At 39.5% G+C, this 24,236-nt stretch overlaps 1 protein-coding gene across 6 annotated transcripts in view; it reads left to right on the top strand.

Moving 5' to 3' along the window:
- Nucleotides 1–24,236, top strand: part of APP (amyloid beta precursor protein) — a 235,378-nt gene that overhangs the window by 161,405 nt on the left and 49,737 nt on the right. For all 6 annotated transcript variants that reach the window (XM_006157706.2, XM_006157705.2, XM_006157701.2 and 3 more), the window contains 2 exons: nucleotides 5,377–5,505; nucleotides 6,524–6,620. In XM_006157706.2, the coding sequence (XP_006157768.1) occupies nucleotides 5,377–5,505; nucleotides 6,524–6,620 (226 nt within the window). The remainder of the gene's footprint in view (nucleotides 1–5,376; nucleotides 5,506–6,523; nucleotides 6,621–24,236) is intronic.

The following is a 24,236-nucleotide window of genomic DNA, read 5'->3' as shown; positions in this document are numbered from 1 at the left end:
ATTACTATGTATAAAGCATTTAAAACATGCTGTCATTCATATGTGCAGTAGTTAATTGCGAACTGCCATTGCTTAGAGGAAACGGATGAAGGAGAAAGAAGTGAGAACTAAGTAGAAGAAATAACTACATATTGACTACCCATGTTGGATTAAGCACTATGCTGGGTAAATAACACAGAATTTTTTTTTTATTTGCTATTATACATGTGTACTCATTAAAGAGAAGGAGAGAAAGGGAAATGAGAAAGCCCCCCCTCCAAGGAAGGGTAGCCACTGCATGGTTCCTTCTCCATTCTCCTCTTGGGATCTTGAGCACTCATTCACATGTGTCCAGTGTATTTTTCAAGCTGCTGGATCCAGGACTCTTAATCCCACAATCAGCCTTTTGGGAACCAACCACATAACCACCACCTGGCTAGCTCTAGAACATTTTTAAATCTTCAGGTACCAGCAGTTAGCGTAATGACTGTCACTGGACTCTCATGTAGTCAACCACGGTTCAAGTCCTGGACCCAGTGATTTAACCTCACGCCGGGCACGTGTGCATTCGTGCCCAAGATCCCGAGAGGAGAATGGAGAAGAAGGAATTGCGGCATGGTCATCCCCCCTGGGGGGTGATTTCTCACCTTCTGTCTCTCTGTCTCTCTCTGTCTTTCTGGTGAGCACATACACCCTATTGCAATAACCTCTCCAAAAAAAGAAAATCTTCAAGTATCGTGAAAGCTATTGCCACCTGAATTGCTTAAAAGGGAGGTTTCTATGTTTATTTTTAAATGGATGTTAATGTTAATACTTATCAAGTAGAAATGTTTGATGTTTGTGACAATAGTAGAAGAAAAGAGGAAGACCCAAATGTTACCGGAAATGACCTTCCATTCTTTAAATGGAGAGTTAATACAGTCACGTTAAGGCCAGTCTGGAGCTGTAGCACCTGGTGTACTTGCTTGCTGGTGACAGTCTTTAAAGAACAAAATGCATTATAGAAATATTCATAGGTAACTAGCTGAAAAGGAGTTATGATGAAAAGCAATCCTTTTCTTAAATTGAAGTGTTTTTCTTATTTAAACTCTTTAAAGAAAAAAAGTTCTATTTTCTTCAAAACAAATTATTTTCAAGAGAGAAAAAAGAAATACAACAAGTAAGAAAGCATATGAAGCCAGTCAGCTGCATCAGTGAGGGGAAGGCAGAAACACATGGATAAATGCAATTAATTGCAACCCTTTCTGTGTCCAACCTTGGAGGTATAGTGGTAATGAAACTAGAGGAATTTTTTAAGTGTTGGTGCTTAATAGCAAGCAAGCATCAAAGGTATATAATATCCTGATCCTGAATCCTGCATATAAAATACTCCTTCACAGTCAACCTTTAATTGCTGGCATTTAAAAAAAAAAAATTAAGTTACTGCATAGAAATCTGTCATCTTTTAAATATAATTTTTCTAGATAAAGCTGATTAATTGTTACCTCTTTTCACTTTTCTTCTTCTAAGATTTAATAGATCTTTCTCTGATTTGTAGATCAACCAGATTTCACAGTACAAATGAAAGCAGTAATGATGTACTGCTAATAGCTATATTTTAAGCTGTGATGAGTATCTTTCTTGGGATTATGGAGAAGAACATGTCTTCTAGGGAAAAAAGAAATACATAAAACACAGAACCACAAGTTTATTTTTATTGTATGTATTCATCCTTTTTTTTTGAGAGAAAGATTTTTGCTATAGGGCATGTGCACTCAACAGAGACAGGCACAAAGCAAGAAGTCATTCTCCAAGGAGGATGGCAACGCTGCAATCCCTTCTCCTCCAGTCACCTCTCTTGGGAATTTGGGCACACTTGCACATGCTCCTGGTGTGAGTTTTGAGCCACTGGGTCTGGGACTAGAACCGTGGTTGACTATGTAGGAGTCCAGCGACATAATCATTACACCATCTGCTGGTCCCTGTGTATTCATTTCTTAAAGTTTGGAAACCTGCCTCTATGGCAGGCATGAAACAAGCAAGTGCAGCTTCTGAGTCAGGCACTTTGTGATGTGGTTTGGTTTCTAATAACAGAAAGAGTTCAGTAGTTCTCAGCTTGAAGAGTGGAGTAAGAAACATAAATAATTCAGTACTAGTCAGTGACATGGTGATTAAGGCAGCTGGATCCCACATAACTGACTATGTGCTTGGAAAAGCAGACCTGGAGACTTGAAAAACACACCAAGCATGTGTGCAGTGTGGCCTGCATTATAGAAATATTCATAGGTAACTAGCTGAAAAGGAGTTATGATGAAAAGCAATCCTTTTCTTAAATTGAAGTGTTTTTCTTATTTAAACTCTTTAAAGAAAAAAAGTTCTATTTTCTTCAAAACAAATTATTTTCAAGAGAGAAAAAAGAAATACAACAAGTAAGAAAGCATATGAAGCCAGTCAGCTGCATCAGTGAGGGGAAGGCAGAAACACATGGATAAATGCAATTAATTGCAACCCTTTCTGTGTCCAACCTTGGAGGTATAGTGGTAATGAAACTAGAGGAATTTTTTAAGTGTTGGTGCTTAATAGCAAGCAAGCATCAAAGGTATATAATATCCTGATCCTGAATCCTGCATATAAAATACTCCTTCACAGTCAACCTTTAATTGCTGGCATTTAAAAAAAAAAAATTAAGTTACTGCATAGAAATCTGTCATCTTTTAAATATAATTTTTCTAGATAAAGCTGATTAATTGTTACCTCTTTTCACTTTTCTTCTTCTAAGATTTAATAGATCTTTCTCTGATTTGTAGATCAACCAGATTTCACAGTACAAATGAAAGCAGTAATGATGTACTGCTAATAGCTATATTTTAAGCTGTGATGAGTATCTTTCTTGGGATTATGGAGAAGAACATGTCTTCTAGGGAAAAAAGAAATACATAAAACACAGAACCACAAGTTTATTTTTATTGTATGTATTCATCCTTTTTTTTTGAGAGAAAGATTTTTGCTATAGGGCATGTGCACTCAACAGAGACAGGCACAAAGCAAGAAGTCATTCTCCAAGGAGGATGGCAACGCTGCAATCCCTTCTCCTCCAGTCACCTCTCTTGGGAATTTGGGCACACTTGCACATGCTCCTGGTGTGAGTTTTGAGCCACTGGGTCTGGGACTAGAACCGTGGTTGACTATGTAGGAGTCCAGCGACATAATCATTACACCATCTGCTGGTCCCTGTGTATTCATTTCTTAAAGTTTGGAAACCTGCCTCTATGGCAGGCATGAAACAAGCAAGTGCAGCTTCTGAGTCAGGCACTTTGTGATGTGGTTTGGTTTCTAATAACAGAAAGAGTTCAGTAGTTCTCAGCTTGAAGAGTGGAGTAAGAAACATAAATAATTCAGTACTAGTCAGTGACATGGTGATTAAGGCAGCTGGATCCCACATAACTGACTATGTGCTTGGAAAAGCAGACCTGGAGACTTGAAAAACACACCAAGCATGTGTGCAGTGTGGCCATCCCTGCTGGGGTGTGGTTTCTCACTTTCTGGTCCTGTCTCTTTGACTCTGGAGAGTGCATGTGCCCTATAACTAAAAGAAGGGGGGAGGGGGGAGACATAGTAATTTAATACATGTTGTCAAATGCAATAATGGGGATTTAAGTAGCATTTCATGGGAGCACAAAGGAAGGCAAGTAGATGACCCTTAAGTTAACAAGGAACATCCCATAGAATATGGATAACGTAACAAAAGTATTGTTACACCCCCCCCCCATCACCCACCACTCTACACACACACACCATTTCAGGGAATAAATTCCAACTAGTCTCCAAAGTAGCCATGACATACTTGTCAATAATAACTAGGTTTGCCCAAACAGGCAAAGTTCTATTCCTGACATGAATTTCCAAAGCTGATTTTTGTTTTGTTTTGTTTTAATGAAAAATAAATTGCATACTAGAATGCAGATAGCAGTGGAACTGTTGAAGACAAAGGAGCCAAATTCTTTTTGTTGTTGTTTTAATTAGGGCGAATATTTTCATGTAAAACTGAAATAAAAATGAAGTGGAACCAATTAGGAAAAAAAATAGAAGCACTTAAGAAGAAACTTAATCGTTGCTGACAGAATTGTTGTTCTATGGCTTAGAAAGAACTTAATTAAATTTCAGAGTAAAATACCTACAGTTTCGCAATGACCTTCCTTCTAGAAAAATAGAACTTCTTTTTAAGACCTTATCATCTATTCTTTGGCCTACACATTAGCAGTGGTTAAATTGGTGTTATTTTTCCCATTGTGATTATTGTACCGTTATGTGTTACTGAGGATGGGATTATTTGTGCGACATTACTTTAGGCTTAAGGCTGTGCATGTTTCATAATATAGTCTCATATATGCCCCGATGTGTAGTTGGGTGGGAAAAGAGGAAAACCTAACTTGAATCAAAAGATTAAAATATTTTCTCCTTCTGTAGTATAGTTCTTCTATTTAAAAAGAAAATACCAATTAAAGATAGTCAAAATACATATGAGGAATATCAAGAAGTTCATGGGAAATAAAATTAAAATATGAGTTTACAATGGTGCAAAAAGAAATTGAAATCCCTGCCCATTTTTTTTTTTTTTTTTTTTTTTCTTAAAGAGATTTTTGCTATAAGGTACATGAACTTGCCAGAGAGACAGAAAGTGAGAAATCACTCTGCAGGGGGGATGGCCATGCTGCAATCCCTTCTCCATTCTCCTCTTGGGTTCTTGGGCACATACGTACATGTGCCCAGCATGAGTTTTTGTTTGTTTTTTTTTTTTCTTTTAGAGAAGTTTTCGCTATAGGGCTCGTGCGTTCGCCAGACAGACAGAGACATAGAGACAGAAAGCGAGAAATCACCCCCCAGGGGGGATGGTCATGCCTCAGTCCCTTCTCCATTTTCCTCTCGGGATCTTGTGCACGCACGCACACGTGTCCGGCATGAGTTTTAAGCCACCGGGTCCGGGATGCGAACCGCGGTCGACTACATGGGAGTCCAGCGACATAGCCATTACGCTAACTGCTGGTTCCCCCCAGCATGAGTTTTAAGCCACCAAATCCAGATCTCAAACCACAGTCAACTACGTCAGAGTCCAGCAACGTAACAATTATGCCTCTGCTGGCGCCCCATGCACAGTTTTATAATATACATTTCCCACAAACTTTTTGAAAGCCCTGGTGTTGGACATGCTAAATGTTCTCGCACAAAGGAAAGGCCACCAAGCTAAATAATTGCCTGTTGAGAAAGGAGTAGGAGAAATGATTAGAAGGGAGAATTGCAAGAAGACAACGTATAATGCCTTCACATTATGGAGTGAATTAGTGGGACCTCTGACCCAAAGCCAATGGAAGAAGGAATATTTTGCACAAACTTAAAACATTTTCACCATTTTCCCCACAGCCTCGTCATGTGTTCAACATGCTAAAGAAATATGTCCGAGCTGAACAGAAAGACAGGCAGCACACCCTAAAGCATTTCGAACATGTGCGCATGGTAGATCCCAAGAAAGCTGCCCAGATCCGGTCCCAGGTAAGTGCTAATACCTAATAAATTCTAAAGCCTTGTCTTAGAGCAATATATGGGTTAACATTTTGAGTTATGAAAATAATTAATATAAAAATTTTGTTTCTACTGTTACCGATTATTACAGAAGCATTTGAAACACTGGTAACTAAATGAAGAAACCAAAAGTGGTATAAACTAAAATTGGTTCCTCTAAATTATGGCAGGTAATCATAAGGAAAGTCCTCCAAAAAATTACTACCAGAATGTTTAGATTTAATGTAAGTCTAAATAAAGCCCTTTGTAACACCTTTTATATTCCCAGATTCTAAAAGGTTGGAAACTGGTTTCTACATCTAGAAATTTGAACATTATTATTTCCTTCAATAAACAAATTTTAAGTTAGCATGAAAGATCTAAATTAAAGTATGTTCTTACCTGTTGGAAAATTTGCAAAGAAATATGTGTAGTACATCAAGGGCCATTTAAAGGCCTCAATATTAAGAATCAGATTTGACAGAGAAAGCCTTTTTAATTGACTGTTACAAACCACCAGTATAATGATAAATTTAAAGGTAAGTGTTAAAAGCTGAACTCAAGGACCAGCTGGTGGCATGGCACTTACTTTTTGAAAGCCCTGGCTGGACCCCACATGGCCATCTGCACAGTTTGAATCCCATACCTACCAGCTTGAGAAGCACAACAAGCATATGTGCATGCGTGTGCAAAATCCCGAGAAGAGAAATAGAAAAGAGATTGTGGCATAGCCTTACCGCATGGAAGGTGTTTTCTCGCTTTCTCTCTCTTTCTCCAGCAGCAAGCACACTCGTCTTCTGGCAAAATTTTTTAAAACTACTAAACTCAAAAGTTAGAGACCAAAAACTAGAAAAAAAAATAAAAAAAGAAGATACCCTTTCAGTTAAACATTTCAGCAGTGTTGTTAAGTTTTATTTTAGGAGCCTGTGTTTGTCTGCAGCGTTTGGTAAGGAAAATAACTATTCCTACCCCGAGATTATTTACCTAGGGTTGTCATCCTCTGATGCAGGTTATGACACACCTTCGTGTGATTTATGAGCGCATGAACCAGTTTTTTTTTCTCTACAATGTACCTGCTGTGGCTGAGGAGATTCAGGATGAAGTTGGTGAGCAAGCTATTTTTTGATGATGTGCATGTAAATATGTTTTCCCCTGGAGCAGAAAATTAGAGACGTGAGTTCCTCCACATCAGGAATTATCAGTGCTCAAATCAAGTGGACGTTAAAAGGGCAACTGGTGGAGTGGTGGTTAAGGCAGCTGGATCCCATATGGCTGACTGTGTGGTTCAAGTCCCAGACCCAGCAGCTTGAGAGACACCAGGCGTGTGTCCCAGCATCCCAAGAAAAGGGACTGTGGTGTGACTGTCCTCCATGAGAAATGTTTCTCACTTTCCCTTTTTTCCTCTGGCAAGTGCACATACCCTTTAGCAAATTAAATATATATATATATTTTTTTTTTCTTTTTATAAAAAGTAGATTGCCTTTTGCAGTGAAACTCCTAGAAGATGGAATTAGCTCTTAGTAATTATATCAGTTCTTAACTCTCCATATTTATACAATTGGAGAACTGTAACTTGACTTTCAATATGTTCGTGTAATAATGAGCCACTTGTTATTGAATTATTCCAGCCAACAATTTTTTTCTGATTTGATCTTTCTTGGTGTCACCTCTTGATGCTTTGATACTTTGCAGTTTAGCAGAGGGCAAAGGCCTTTCTTCACCACCATAACTTGTGGCATTATGGCTCCGAATTACACATGACAAAGCTCCAACTTAACAATTTAAGTAACTCGCATGCCTATGTCCCACACATCCCAAGTAGCACAGCCGAAACACATAACTGACTGTTTTGAGGCTATTGTTGTATTCAGTTGAGTCACAGTTATTTCTGATGGGATAAATAAAAGTCATGAATGATCTCTGGACCACATTATTGTTTAAACATATAGGCTTTTAAACTTGTATTATGAAATCATCTTACTCTCATGAGAAGCTGGAGAAGTAATACACTGTGGTCTCATATATCTATCAGCCAGTTTCCTCAGGAGTGACATCTTTTGTGACCATAGTACATTATCAAACCAAGGAGATAGACACATGTGCCCAGTCTTTCATGTCCCTAGTTTTTCTAATGGCATGTGTAATAGTTCATATGAATAAGTTCTCCCATTTTTTTTTCCCTTGGAAATGAAGTAAAGTATTATATAAATCCCTGCAAGCCTCCCAAATGCCTGTATTTCTTTATCTCATAAGTTATCTCATAACTACGTACCTCTTTAGGTATAAAGTAAATGGATGTGTACTGGACATTTGCTGCATAGATTACCAGCAAATAAACAGTATTTGTCTGGCTTATCCTTCCCCATAAAGAATCCTGCCCTTGGCTAATGGAGTTGAAAATAGATACAGGTTACCATCTGAAATCAGAATACCCAGGATGTTGCAGATAGATTCACCCGTTGCAGTAATCCCTACCCTGAAGTGCCCTGAAACTCCACTCCGAAGCGCACTCGGCTCGCTATTCTGCTCTTTCCTAACATTATGCCGCCTTGCAGATGTCGTTTGTATTACGTTCAAGTTTTTGACATGTTTCAGGTGAGGACGGTCTGTCTGCTCAGAACTGTTACTAAAGGATGCAATCAAGTATACTTCAGGCTACATGCTTGGGAAAGAAACTTCATGATGTGTCACCCAAGCATTTTGTTTGGAAGAGGGAACTCAGTGTTGAGCAAGATCTTACGAGGGTGGTCAGTGGAGCTCCGTCTCCATTTTGGATCGAGAGTACAGATGTAGTTTTCACTCTGTTAACTTTCTGTACAAAATGACATGTGTTTCAGAGACATTTAGAAGGTAGGAATCAGTTAAGGAGCCTTCAAAGTGCTGTCATATAAATGTGTATAAGAAAGTCCTCCAAAAAATTGCAAAAGGGACAGAACTGAATAATTCATTACGTTCTTCGTGAACTGAAGCTAAAATCTTCTGGATGAGTGTATGCTGGCTTTATTGCTGTCTTAGCAACCCTGTTTTCATGTGTGACTTCCATTGAGAAATACCAAACTATGGGCAAATAAGCTATCATAAAGGACCAGGAAGTTGAAGACTAGTGTTCTACTCTCACCCAGTAATTAACGGTTGACTCTTTCTAATTAAATTATTAGAACTTTTTATTCAGCAATATGCTACTGAAAACATTAGCTACTAATGAGTCATACTTCCACAGAACAGATGGTGATTCAGATAACTTGAGTGCTGCAAAATGCCCAAGAATAGGATAACACAGTCGACCCAAATCTCAGTGACAGGAAGGATATTTTGATCATTAATATCATGGAACTTTCTGTTTTAAAAAAAAGCTATCAAATCGGTTAAGAGAATGTTATTTAAATGTGTGTGTGTGTGTGTGTGTGAATGTGCATATCTGTCATTTTAAATATATTAGATGTCAAATCCTGAAAAATAATCTTTTTAAAAATACTTCCTTTGATAACTAAGGTGCTTCCGTTTTTAAATGGCCATTTGCTATAGAAAGAGAAGCTTGAAGTAATGAATTTCCTTTCATTATACTTAGGCACCATTTCAGTGCCTGATACCAAAACTAAAAGAGAGACTCGCTGGGGAAAATGGGAAGTTGGGTCTTCATGAGGTTTTTGTCCAGTCTTATACTCTTTCTAATGGTCTCTAATTATATTTGTCATTAGTCTCTTTAGTATCTATCCTCCCTTTCTGTATACAATCCAACTTTAGATTTGCAGTAATTCCTACTTTTCCATTTTCAGTGCACATAAGGAACTTGGAACTCTGTAGCTTTTAGTAATTGCAGGCATAAAGTTGATGCAAATGCCAGGCTACAGAACAGATGTTCTGTCACTTAGACTGATCAGGCGGGCTCCTCCATACTCTAAAGACTGTCACTACAGTCCTTCATGTCACCTAGCATGAACGTTAGACAAAACGAATCTCAACATGGCCACAGCAGTCTTTAAAGCTGTTATTGATCAAGCCAAGGAAATGGATGTAGTTAGCAAAGGTATCAAAGAAAGAGTAAAGCAGAGTTCTAATGACTGCTAGTAATAAAATTGCACAACACGATCTTATATTGTACCGTGCTCTCTGCTATTTCGTCATCTACCCAGTTCCCTGGTATTGACGCTTGAGTTATTAATGATGTCATCCACAGCCTGAAACTGTTTGCTTTACCAGTAAGTATGAATTTTCAAAACTGCCCTATTAGTCGTATTATAAAAGACTTACCTTCTCTTATTCCGTAAGTTTTCAGTCCAGTTGGAAGTATAATGTGCAAGATCCCAGGCATAGTCACTTATTACCTACTATTTTGGGGGGGGGGGGTGAAATACCTTAATCTATTTTAAATAGCTGTTTGAACTTTTCTTTTTAATTCAACAAATGATAGAATTATTACTTTAATGAAAACATAGCTTCCCTCGAATGTCTATAGTGCACTCATATCATCTCTCAACCCTTCAGAAAGGCAGAATCTCTTCATCCCTTCACTACTTTGTTCAACCTTTGATTTGTCAAAGTTATTAGAAAATGGCAGGGGGGCTTCTTGCCCTTCATAATCTTCCTTAAGTCTATCCTAAAAGTATTCCAGTCTTCTCTTTCTGTTGGAGCTGAGGTAATTTATCAGAATGCTTCATTTTACAGCTACAAGAAAGCTAAAAATATTGTAGCTCTTACCAGAGATGGCTGCTTTATAGAATGCTATAGTGACCAATTTATGAAGAAGGAGATCAGAAGGAAAGGAAAAAGAAGGAAGAATTGTTTCATATCCTATTTTTTCTCCTCTTTTTGCATTCAGAATTAATCAAAACATGAATTATTATAAACCAGATGCAGGAAGGATCTCTGGCTAAACAAATCCTTAGTGAATAGGGTAGGACTGAAAGATGTGGCAGAGGATCAAGAAACTTAGACTAATGAAAGGAAGCTTATTTTTATTACAATTTTACTGTGACTGCATTTCCCAGTGCAACAGAATAGGACATTTAATATTGTTGAGAATTTTAAGTATCCTTTAGTGTAATTGTTAGTCATGGAAAAGCATCAAGGAAAAAAAGATTAAAAAGTTAATAAAGTGAGAGAGAACTGTCCATGTATTCTGTTAGTCTTTGTTTTTCCATAGAAATTACCTTTTTTAAAAAAAATTCATGTATTTTTTCTATGGGAGAGATATGGTGGGAGAGATATCCTGGCTGACTTTTTCTATGGGAGAGATATGGTGGGAGAGACATGGTGTGTCCCCATGATCCTGGCTGGCTCGCTTCAGCCAGGATCATGGGGACACACACACCCAGCAAGTACAGGGACACAGGATAGGACCCTGGGACCTTCCCATATGAATTCGACATAGTGGAATTTTGAGTTACTGCTGTTAACCGTAGTGCCACTGTGGCTGGCCAAGAAAGGACTTTTAAATTTATGTAGATTTTTTATTTTACAACCAACTTCAGTATTTGGAAATAGGGCCATTTATTCTTATCATAAATAACTAAAGGCATCTTCCTGCATTGATTTTATAATGGTCTCAGAACCCTTGTTCATATTTTCCTCAGTATTGAGTATCAAGTGTGACCTATGTTTTACTGCCTACTTCAAAATGTGTATCTTTGACCCCCACCACACACAAACATAGCAAGACAACTACTTTCTCAAAATAGAACTACTCATTTTACAAATAGAAAAATAAAAATGCATTGTCGAGTGAGTGATCCTACATTTAAAGCATTTTCACCTTCAGATTGGGAAATTTTACTATTTCGATAGCACCAGTTTTGTGACTGTTGACTACCATGTTGATCTGTCTCCAGACAGCAAGATAGAGATGCAGGAGTGGTGGTGCATTTCATAACAGAGGGCTCCAGTTGGTCTGTAGACAGTTTTAGTAGTTACAGTCTTTAAATGCTGAATCCATCCACAGTGGCTAGTGGAATACTTTACATACATTTAGCTCTATCTTTTTCAGATGGGATATAATGTAAGTTCTCTCTTTCTTGCTTAGGGCATTTAGCCATCTAGATGGCCTGAGGACGTCATTGAGAAGGCCTTTTAAAACTTGTTCTGTATAGGGCCAGCAGGTGCAGTTGTGGTTAAGGTGGTGTTAAACTCCCACATGGACCATGGTCAAAGTCCCAGATCTGACTGCTTGCCCTTCATTCTCTCTCTCTCTCTCTCTATCTCTCTCTGGTGAGCGCACATTCCATCTCTCTCTCTCTCTCTCTCATGAGCGCACATTCCGTATAGCAAATTTTAAAGTAATAATAATAAATAAAATTAAGTAATTCTAAAAATAAAATAGTTGACATGTATGGGGCTGGCAGGTGATGTGGTGGGTAAGGGACTGGACTCCCACATGGTCGACCACAGTTCAAGTCCCAGGCTCAGTTAGCTTGAAAATCACACCAGGAACGTGTGTGTATGCTCAAAATCCTAGGAGGAGAATGTAAGAGAAGGGACTGTGGCATGACCATCCTCCCATGGGGTGATTTCTTAATTTTCCTCTCACTATTTCTGTATCCAGGGAGCACACATATCTTATGGCAAAAACTTAAAAAAAAAAAAAAAAAAAGAAAAGAAAAAGTGACATGCAATACGATATCAGTTTTCTAGGAATAATTTTTAGTTTGCCCTTCTGGCAAGCAGACGTTTCCTTCTGTGTGTTTCTAATACATAATTTTAAAGAAAAAGTCAATGCTTTTAACATTTTTAGTAAAAACAAATGTTTAAAATGTTTTCTTTTTCTTAAAAAAAAAAGGCACTATCTTTCTTATTCTGGTAGACAAATTGTTAACAATATATATAACTCAGATCAGTGGATTAAGCTTGCTCAACAGTGCTCCAAACAAATGCGTTGTTGCCTTGTGCTACCCCAGTGATTCACATTTGGTCCAAATAAATGAACAAATAAAAGATGTCTTTTCAGATTTCTTGCCCGTTTTTTAAGTGGTTAGTTTGTCTTTTTTGTTGTTCTTGTTGAGTTGTTTCCTTTGTGTTTCATTATAAGAGGGCACGTGTGCTTACCAGAGAGAGAGAGAGAGAGAAAGTATTTTGCAAAGAATTGTAGCCTCTGTGGTCTTTTCTCATCTTTCTCTCCCTCACGTCAGGATTTTAGATATGTATGTACGAGTGCCAAAGCTGCCAGGGCTGGGATTTAAACCGTGGTTACCATGTGGGATCTGGCTCCCCATAAAAAGCCCTTAACCAGTGTGCTACAGGAACATCCCCAATTATATTCCCCCCCTTTTTTTTTAATTTTTCTAGAGGGTTTGTGCACTCACTGCAGAGAGAGACAGAAAGTGACAGTGAGACCGCACCTCCTGTGGCCACGTTACAGTCCATTCTCCTCCATCTCTCCTTCCTTGTGGGATTTTGAGCACGTATGTGCATATACACACCTGGCATGTCTCTCAAGCCACTAGGTCCATGACTTAAACTGCACAGTTGGACATGTAGAGTTCAGTCCCATAACCACCATGCCACCAGCTGGCCTACCAGTTATATCCTTTTGAAACAATTTTTATTTAAAATTTTAATAAAATTCAATTTATCATTTTTTTAACTGTTGGTTTTGTATTGTATCTCTGAAACTTTTGTCCAATTCAAGGTCACAACAATTTATATTTGTTTTCTTCTTAAGTGTTTTATGTGTTTATTTCTTACTGTAAGTTAGATCTTTGATCCAATCAAAGCTAATGTTATATGGTGAGGTAAGAGTCCAAGTTCATTGTTTTGCATGTGGACATTTAGTGTTCCAGTACCACTGTTGAAAAAGACCATTTCCAGAGAGCATATGCATTTACCAAAGAGAGACAGATAGAGAGGGGGAAGTGATTATGCTGCAATCCCTTCTCTTCCATTTCTCCATCCTATTGGGATTTGGGCCCACACAGACACACACACATGCATGCACCTACAAATGATGTATTTTTCAAGCTTATGATACCAAAATTCAAACCATGATTGGCCATGTGGGATCTGGCTCACTGAACCACTTACACTTTGGGGCTGGCCCTGCTACCATCAGAGGGAGAGAGAGAGAGACAGGCCCTCTCAGCAAGGTCTTCATGCTGCAATCTGTCCTGCCTCAGCCATCCCAGATCACAGGCGTTGGCTCTCACGTATGCTCAGGAACGTGCTAGGTTGTGAGCCCACTTCCTTTCCTGTGTGAGTCCAATGGCATTACCACTCAGAGAAGTTCTTTATGAGATTTCCTTAATCTGTGATGACTGTGACAAGTCAATAGTTTTTGTCTGTTTTATTCCATGTGCTGGGGGTGGGGGCACCTCGATCAAGTGGATGAAACCTAAGGCAAGGTCTCCTACACCACGCTCCGCTGATTCTGTGATGATCTGGTGCAGTTCTGAAGATATTTTCTGTCTTGTATGTGTGGCCTCTAATTTGAAACAAAATCAAAAGAAGAAAGTTTAACTAAAATGATTGGGGAGTGAAGTCAGACCACAGTGGTAACTGCAGTATTACCTCCTGGCATGGAACACTCAAGCAGATGTGTCCTTATTTTTTTTTTTTTTATAGAATTTTGGGAATAATGAACAATTTTAGACTTGGAACAAGGGCTGGTTATTCTGTTTTTTTGGGTTTTTTTTTCTTTTTTTTCAAGCAGCTGACTTCAAGGTTCATTAAAGGAAAAAGAAACTATAGTATTTGCCAACCTGAATATGGAGATAAACCCAAACTGAGATTAGATTTAAAATATGTTTTCAAAAAGACTAACTGGGAATGAGATGAATTTGTTTGCATATGAGACAGCATTTAGAAGGAATGTTTATTTGTTCTTTGCATTTTAACTTAAAAAGAAATTTGCAGTGTTCTCTGAATAAGTTCCATTATTCTTTGTTAGCAATTTATCCTGTCATAGACTATAGTCTGCTTCACAAAATAAATAATTGAAAATGAGAAATAATATCTCATCAAAAATAGTAGACTATATTAACCTGTTATGAGACATGTGTCCAAAGCAGTGTTGACTTGGGATGTATCAGAACACTATTCACAGGACCAGTGGGTGGTGGAATGGTTACATGGCTGGACTCCCATGTAGTCGACCATAGTTCAAGTCCCAGACCTGGGAGCCTAAAACTCACGCTAGGTGCATGTGTGTGCATACCCACAATCCCAAGAGGAGAATGGAGGAGAAGGGATTGCTGCATGGCCATTCCCCCGGGGAGTCATTTCTCACTTTCTGTCTCTCCGATGAGTGCACATGCCCTACACAAAACTCTCTCATAAAAAATAAAAAAAAACTTTGCAACACGTCTCCTAGACTTGGGGCATGAAATGAGTGGTTCAAGGGCCAAAGTCAGGCTGTTACTTAATTTCAACTTCTGTTGACAGATGAATTGACCTAAAACAGTGGGTTTAAAGCAAGCTGTTTAATGCATTTACCTTTTTATAATTATTATTCATTAACATGTGCTCATAAAAACATAAGTTAAATCTTATTTATTTTGAAGTAGCAGGTGGCAATGGTTGTATCATCTTGTACATGTCTCTATATCTTGGTTTTGGTTTGGGTCGCATTCAGATGAGTCGGAGAGCAGATGCCCAGTGTAATCTGTTTTTAGCTTTCTCTTTAGTATGTAGGTAAACTATGAGGAGACGTAGTTTCACTAGGCCATTGGAGACCAGGGAGGTAACTACCTCAGCAAAGGAAAAAAGAGGCTGCTGCAGGTTTCTTGCCTTTCAGAGGCAACAGCCTGAGCCAGCCTGGCCTTGGCAGATCACTCAATTCTTCCCTTTTAGAAGCTACAATCCTGAAGTGAAGTTCTGAGACTAAGCAAGTTTCTTTTAAAGCTTTGCCAAGTTAGAAAGGAATTTCCTGGGGCACAGGCAGTGAAAAACCAGGAAGATAAAAGGGCTCATATCATATACTTATCAGCATTTCACACTATTTAGGAACTTCCTCAAGAAGCAAATCAAATTTTGAGAAATGGGGCTTTTGTTTTGTTGTGGTTTTGTGGGCTTGTTTGTTTAATTTGCTATAGGGCACTTGTACTTGGGAGGGGGAGTGAGAAAGTAACCCCCACGGGTAATGGCCATGCCACTATCCCTCTCCTCCATTCTCCTCTTGGGATTTTCAGTATGCATACACACATAGCATATTTTTCAAGCCTCTGGTCTGGGACTCAAACCACCCAGATGGCCATGTGGGATCAAGCTGCCTTAACCACCATGCCACCACCTGGCCCTATTATTGTTTTGGTTTTTTGATAGAGATTGCTGCTTAAAATTTTCAGTTACTGGGACTAGCAGATGGCATAATGGTTACTTTGCTAAACTCCCACATGGCCGACTGTGGTTCAAGTCCTGGACCCTGGCTTCAAACTCACTCCTGGTGTGTGTGCATGCATGCCCAAAATGCTGAGAGGAGATTGGAAGAGGAGGGATTGCAGTGTGCCCATCCCCCTGAGGGGTGATTTCTCACTTTCTGTCTCTCTGTCGCTCCAGCGAGCGCACGCACCCTATAGCAAAAATCTCTCAGGAAAAAAAGAAAAAAAAAATTCTAAATTACATTTTCAAATGTCTACCTTCATTTTATTGATGACCATTGACCATTGAGACTTGAAAGAGTTAAAATGGGTTTACTCTCAAATGGTAAGTAATGTACTTAATAGAAAGAAAAGTCGAACACATGCCCTTTTTAATGGGACACGTACCATAAATAAGATAAATTGTATATGTGCATATATTCACTATCATTTACCATTGTGACTAGCAAGGGGATCCATAATTAATCAAGGACATAGGATCTCCAATTAATTATTACCAAAGGCCTACTGTGTTACAGATTCTCTCTTCGGCACCATGTATGTCCAAGGTATAGAGCACAATTTTTCTTACTCTAATAACCTGGAATAATTTAGAATTTGCCCAGGAAGGCTTTGGATAACCAGAATTGAAGAGGATTCCATTATAGAAGAGATATCACTTGTCGTGTCTCGTAGTGTTAGATAATCTTATTGCTTACTCCTATCGTGGCTCACTACAGTTATTAGAGAAAGAGGGGACCTTGGTTTTCAACTGGGTAAGTCACATTATTTCATAGGCTCAGAGAAACTGCGTGATGTGCCCAAGGTCATACATCTGGTTAGTAAAATTAAAGACAGAATCTATTCCAGTGTCTCTCTGTCCAGTGGTATTGACTTATGGCTGCTGTCAAGTTCAACACGATTGATATGGGGAGCTATTTGTCCAACTTCAGCATCTTTTTGCTGAACGTGTCATGGATAGGAGCATACAAATGCTCTATATTCTGAGCATTTGTAACAGCGATAGATGCTTCGCAGGCTTAAAAACTCAACATCTTGAATATAAAGTCAGCATTAAGGTTTCTAAAGACGGTATAAATGTCAGCTACATTGCATTTTGCATACCATCTTGAATTATATTGCTATACTCTGTTTGCTTAGAAATAATATGCCAGTGCAGAAAACATGACAGCCAGCATACTTTTTCCCATATGATTATTGCTGTTAGATTTTTTCTGTGCAGGACAAGCAAAAGTTTCTCTGAAAGCATAAGGTAATCTCCATTTGAAAGAGATCAGACATTAAAGGTTTAGCTGTGCACATGTTAATGGAGCTTGTGGGCAGATGGTATGCCAGTGGCATGTTGCTGCTGGCTGTTAAGTCATGCACACCACGAGGTTGTTCCCAAGCCAGCCTGGGGAATCATTTCATAGTTGTGGAGTTAGAGCTCATTTCAGTCACTCAAATGTGTTCAGAAAAGGGAATCAAAAAGGAAAGAAAAAGATTTTAATGAAAGATTCTGTGTGTACTTTTTCTTAAAAAAAGTTTATATTACTTTTTGTTTATTTTCTTTTTTCCGAGATTTTATATTCTGTATTCTTTTTTTTTTCACATTATTTATTATTTGTTTTTTTGTATATACTTTCAATCATATTGTTTGGCTTACCATGAGACCATTTCGATATGTGCACATTTCTCCCCAGACCCGTTGATCAAAATATCTTTAACAGATAACACCACACCTCCCCATCCCGTCAATGCTCTACCTCTGTATCCCTTCTCCAAATGTCCTTCGTTAGGCCCCACTCCTCCACACACACCTCGTCTGGCATTTACACCCATTTCTTGTGTTTGTTCAACCGTTAGTCAATCAGTTTCAGTCACAGAATGCAGACATACAGTATATATTAAGTGGGGACATACAATGTCTCACCTTCATAGCCTGTATTCTTAATTCTCAGCTCCTAAAGTTACAATAGATTGTTAATATAATTTTTGAGCGTGTGCGCTCACCAGAAAGACAGAGACAGAAAGTGAGAAATCACCCCCTAGGGGAATGGCCACACCACAATCCCCTCTCCTTTATTCTCCTCTCGGGATTTTGGACAGGCACGCACACGCACCCAGCGTGAGCTTAAGATGCCAGGTTCAGGACTTGAACCACGGTTGATTACATGAGAGTCCAGCAACCTAACCATTACGCCATCTGCTGGTTCCAAAGTCATATAATATTAATTCTAGTAGAATTAATTATAATAAGGTATTAATATAATTCTGGTAGAAACAATGACAGTATTTCCTATTACACAACTGCTGTGTTCCCCTATTATTGGGCGAATTATTAGGTTTTGTTCTTTTTTTTTTTTTAAGACTTTTGCCACAGGGCACATGCATTCACCAAAGGGAGAGAAGATGAGAAATCACCCCCCAGGGGAATAGCCATGCAGTGGTCCCTTCTCCATTCTCCTCTTGGGATTTTGGGGTGCACACACATGTGCCCAGCATGGTTTTCAAACTGCCAGGTCCAGAGCTTGAATCATGGTCAGCCAGAGAGTGGGAGTCCAGAGCTTTAACCACTATGCTACTTGCTGGCCCCTTGGAATAGTTTTTATGTCAGTCAAAACAGGTTCTAGAAAAATCTTGGACAATTTTTATTTTCTGTTTTAAAAATAGAATGCTTGGAGCAAACCAACCAAATTTATATTTTGAGGATATTAACAATAACAGGAAGGGACCAGCAGTTGACGTAATGGCTACATCACTGGACTCCCATGAAGTCGACCGCAGTTTGAGTCCCGGACCCAGTAGTTTAAACTCATGCCAGGCACATGTGCATGCATGCCCAAGATCCCGAGAGGAGAATGGAGGAGAGCGGATGGCAGCATGGCCATCCCGCCTGGGGGTTGATTTCTCTCTTTCTGTCTCCCTGTCTCTCTCTGTCTTTCTGGCGAGCACACATACCCTATAGCAAAAACCTCTCCAAAAATAAATAAAATAACAGGATGTGCCCCTTGATTTTTCTAAGAATCAAATTGAGCAGTTTTGATACTGCTGTTGGCAGTATCAGTTATCCTGAGGAAACGTGGAGGGGAAAAGATACTACTTCAAGAAAAGGAGAACTAAGTAGAGCCTGGGGGGAACGATCTTCGTAATCCAGTAGTTAGGCCCTGCCGGAATGCATTTTCCTTTTATGGGCTAAGTCTGCAGCATTTTTCTCACCTTCTGACAGAAAACCAGTACCTTGGCAATATCCTCCTTTCCATGGAGAAGCTTGCTTTTTTTTTCTTTCTTTTTTTTTTTTTTTAATGAGAAAATGTGGGGGAGGAGGAGGGAGAGAAGAAAGGTAGAGAGATGAGTATTTTTGACAAGGTCTCACCATTGCACTCCTCTGCCCCATCCTCCCAGTGAGCTAGAACTACAGGCGTGAACTTCCACACCTGGCCTGTTTAGACTGGTCCAGGATCCAAACCTAGGCCTCATATGGCCCCAGCTTCATACCATGGCCCCTTCTTGATTGTACCACAGTAGCTGGACCAGAGAAGCCTTCTGACACATGTGACTTATTCCTGAAGGTCTAGGATAAAAAAGTTAAGGCAAGGCAATCTGTAGACTGAAGGAAGTCATTAAGTTTGGGAGGGGGGCGAAGGGCATGGCCGAGTTAGCCTGTGTTTTGGTTAAAATGGGCATCGATTGATAAGTCTAATATGAGAATGTGAGAGAGGTTTTGCTTGCTTAATCTTTTTGTTGTGTGGTCAGGATCTGATTCTGTCCACATTCCGTCTGGACCTGTATCCATTCTGCTGCCAACAGCTCTTCAAGAGAACATGAAAATGAAATTAAACCTTCTTAGTTTTCAGATCGAGAAGCCTAGATGACGAAGTGGCCTGGTTAAAATCATTTTAGCACACTGTGAATGTGCTAAAGTTAGGTCACGGACAAGGGTTTCCTCATGTCTTGCCAAAGCCCTTTAGGCATTGAAGCCAGTCTTTAAGTACCTGGGGTGTGAAAACATAAGTTTTTTTGTTTTTAGAATAAACGTATTAGAGCAGAATTGGGAGCCTGCTGTAGAAGCCAGAGTCCGGCTGTTTACTGTCCCATAAGGCCTTGTGAATCTGGGCTTGAAGGCCTCGGAACCTGCTGTCAGGGGAAGTTAGCTCACTGCCCACTCCTCGAGCAGCTCAAGCTTTCTTTACTGCCCTATGCGATTTCTGTACTTCCACACCATCGGCCAGTCGGCAGAGAGGAGAACCTGGAATTTGTCAGTGTCCTCGGTTGGTCTGCTGTAAATCCACGGGTGTGAACGCGTCATCACAAGCCTCCTAGGAAAATTGTACCCTTCATGGGGATTGTCATTCTGGAAGTCACTGTTTCTTCGTGTGTACTTGGCAACAAGTCAAGCACAATAATTTGGAAGAGTTTTTGTTAAAAATCCAGATTCTGGGGACCAGCAAGTGGTGTAATGGTTACATCACTGGACTCCCACGTAGTTAACCACAGTTCAAGTCCCAGACCTGGTGGCTTAAAACTCAGGCTGGGCGCACACGTGTGCATGTGCCCAAAATCCTGAGAGAATGGATGAGAAGGGATTGCAGTGTGACCATGCCCCCGGGGGGTGGATGAGATTTCTCTCTTTCTGTTTGTCTGTCTCTCTCTGTCTCTCTCTGTCTCTCCAGTGAGTTCATATGCCCTATAGAAAAAAAATCTCTTTAAAAAAGAAATAAAATAATCGAGATTCTGAGGACCCATAGGTGGCATGGTGGTTAAACTGGACACCCACATAGTTGACCATGGTCCGAGTCCTGGACCTGATGGCTTGCTTTCTCACTTTCTCTCTGTCTTTCTTTGGTCAAATTAAAAAATAATAATAATAATAAATAAAATTAAATAATTCTTTTTAAAAATCCAGATTTGTGGGCCCCACCTCAGAGATCCTGTAGAGATCTGCAGTACTCTTATCTCCCCAAGTGATTTTTAAGTATTCAGAAGTCTTAGTCTTAGCACACACTGCTAGAACACGGACCACAGAAGGCCTGGGTTCAAGTCCCAATCCAACCCAATAGCTGGGCACAGTGGTGATGCCTGTAATCCTCATGACCTGGGGAGGCTAAGATAAAAGGATTAAGAATTTGACACTGGACTAGGCAATACAGCAGGACTCTGTTTAAAAAATGAGACAGGTGTATTGGCACAGACCTGTTGCCTCAGCTAGGCAGCTGATACAGGAAAATTGTGATGTAGTGAGACCCTGTCTTTAAATTTAAAAAAAAAAATGTAAGGAAGGTTTTAAACTCATGCTTATATACAGTAGCAAAACATAGGGATGCTTAGAGTCTTAGACTATATTTGTACTTGTCTTGAACCTACAAGAATGATAGACACTCACTGAAAATAGTATGTCCTGGAGTTGGCCTCATAGCATAGTAGTTAAGGGGAGCCAGGTCTCATACGACTGACTGCAATTCTGCAGTTCCAGTCCCAACTGCAGCATCTTGAAACAGGCCAGCACGTGTACCCCAAATCCCAACAGGATGAAGATACGAGAAAAAGAAATTACAACATATGTGACCATGCCTGTTGAAGGTTGCTTTCTCCTTCTCTCTCTTTTTCTGTCTCTTTCTGGTGAGAACACATACCCTTTGGCAGTTGAAGAAAAAAGAAAAGGAAACAATATAGCCTGGTAAATTAGGCATGTGAGTTTCTAACAGTATTCATTTTCCTAAGCGGTGATTATATACAATATTACAGTGAAGCGTTATTAACCTTGAAGTTCAAATACATAGAGTTTGTTTAGGTGTGACAGCATTGATGGCTTGTTTTATTTATCCAAGTGGAAGCTTATATTAAGTATGAAAAGGGATTGTATAAATTGCTTGTTAAATTTGATTAACTGTATCAAAAGGAAATCAACAATTCTCGTAGGGCAGGCTTCAGTCACAAAACAGTGCCTTTCCTAACATCCCCTCCCCACTCCCCACTATTTATTTGTTCTTTCAGTAATTGTGAACCTACTCCTCTACTCACTGGGACATTTCCTTCCCTCTTGAGATTCTTCATGTTCCCTCATTGATACTGGCATTGTCCTTAAGAAAACTATTCATTTAGATTCTCTTCAAATTCAGAGTGATATTATTTTAATAAGGGATGGAAGGCAAAATTGATAGAAGTATCCCTGGAGTTGTCAGCACTAAAAATGATAAATGATCTAAGCTTAATGTGCAAGCCTTATCAGAGAGCCCAGTGTTGACTCATGAAGTGTATGTGTGTCTTTTTTAAGAACTGACCCAAAAAATGACCAAGAACAAACATGCTGAGTACCAGTGCCAAGTGCCAGTTCTGAGAGGCACCTCACTCTGTGGAGCTTTGATAGATGTATTTTGCAAATTATGCAGGAGAGTGGATTAAGGATCTCTGCAGTGAATTGGAATTAAAACCATTTACTGCTTCTGGTCTTCCAAAGGAAATAGACCACATTGTTGGAAATGTCCCAGGCACATGGAGAAGCTTCGTTTGGATTTTTCCCACCAGCCGTATTACGGCAAGATAGAAGGGAGCCCTTGGAACCTTTTGTAGCAAATGGTCATGAACAGTAAAGAAGAAAGCCTGACCGGTCAAGTGCAGTCTCAGATCCTGAACTGAATCACTTCTGAAGTCATCGGAAAAGTCATGACCCATTTTTTTTTTTAGTGAAAAACATAGATAAATAGATCATGACTTTCCTGGTGACCCTATAGAAAAGGTCCTCATCATTTCCATGAGACAGGAGCACAAGAAAATGATGTTCTACTGTCACCTTTAAAAAAAAAAAAAAAGGGGGAGAAGAAGAGAGAAAGAAAATAGATTCCCTTAGAAAAAGCTCTTCTGACCTTTGCTCCATCGGGATGTGAGTCTGCTAGGGCTGCCGTGACAAAATGCCCCAGACAGTAGAATTTATTTTCGCACAGTTCTGGAAGCTGAAAGTCCATGATCAAGGTGCTAATAGGGTGGTTTCCGGGAAGGCCTCTCTACCTGGCTTAGAAATGACCACCCTCTCACTGTGTCCTCAACATGGCCATCCTCAGAGGAAAAGATCCCTCAGATGTCTTTTTCTCTTCTTAAAAACAAAATACCTGTCCTACTAGATTATGACCTAATTTAATGTTAATTACTTCCTTAAAGGCTCTATCTCCAAATACAGTCACATTGAGAGTCAGGGCCTCAACATATGAATTTGAGAAGAAAGTGGGTAGATACAATTTAGTCTGTAGCAGTTGCCTAATTCATGCTTTTGGATAGATATAGTATTCCTTCTTCATCATTTCTCAACCCTCAAGTATTAGATCATGACATAGTTTTCTTTTTTTTTAATTATGCAGAACTGTGTCATGACTTTCCCGACAACACAATATTAAGTGAACTTGGGTTCTTTAAAAAAAAGTCAGAGGAGGGGCTGGATGGTTGCCACAGTGGTAAAATGCAGTGCTTGCGGAGGCAGATCCACATGGGAAGGTTGCTGGTTCACATCCAAATATCTCCCTGAGAACTTTGAGCACGAGTGTGCCCATGATCCAAGGCTGGTTGAAGCTGGGAGTGGATTGTGGTATCAAGACCCTGCTAAGGGTCTCTCTCACTCACTCACAGAATAAATAAACAAACTTTGAAAAGAAAATTAAAAGTGGGGAAGGCCATGAAAGTATTTTTTTTCTACTTCTGCACTGTAAGGTATCAAAACCAGATTTTGGTTTGGCAAGCTTCACTCTGCCTTTATGTACTTAAATCCGAGACCTTCATGATAAATACAGAGCATACATTTGGCATGACAGGATTTGACAGATTTTCAGAATACTGTATTTTTAACTAATGAATACCCTTTCTTTGACTCTGAGTGACTAAAGCCAGGCATTTACAGTATTAAAGCATGGGACAGACTAGTTCATATGACAAAGGACAGCTTGGCAAATCTATAACCAAGCATTGTGAGCTGTGTTTTCTCACATCTTGAGCCAAAGCATCACAAATAACTTAGATATTGGTAGTAAATATCCATTTACTAACTATTCTATTGCAATCATCCAGATTTCCTATGAAAGTAAAATTTTGAGACTACTAAAACTCAATTTGTTGACTGTGAGCCCCAGGTTAGAACTGATGTGCTCAATTTTCTAGATTGCTGCAGCTGTCCCACTTCACTGCTGAACATGGGTAAACGTCAGCCTCTGTTCTGGCACTAAACATGGTGTTTTCATCACCCTGGACCTGGTAAAACCTGAAACCGTTCGGGCATTTGCCATGCATTTTGGTGCCAGGGACAGCTTAGCTTCTGGCCTCTCAAAGAGGAAATGACATAACCTCTGTGTTTACAAGAAGTTTGAACTGAGGCCCTTCCACTTCCTTGCTGAGCCTGGGAGTTGACACTGGCATTCAAAATTCCCATGGTCTTATCAGAGAAGATGTGTAGCCACT

The sequence above is a fragment of the Tupaia chinensis genome, unplaced genomic scaffold (assembly GCF_000334495.1).
Source record: "Tupaia chinensis unplaced genomic scaffold, TupChi_1.0 Scaffold000557_1, whole genome shotgun sequence".
NCBI classification, from domain to species: Eukaryota; Metazoa; Chordata; class Mammalia; order Scandentia; family Tupaiidae; genus Tupaia; species Tupaia belangeri.
This window is presented reverse-complemented; position numbering and strand designations above follow the sequence as displayed.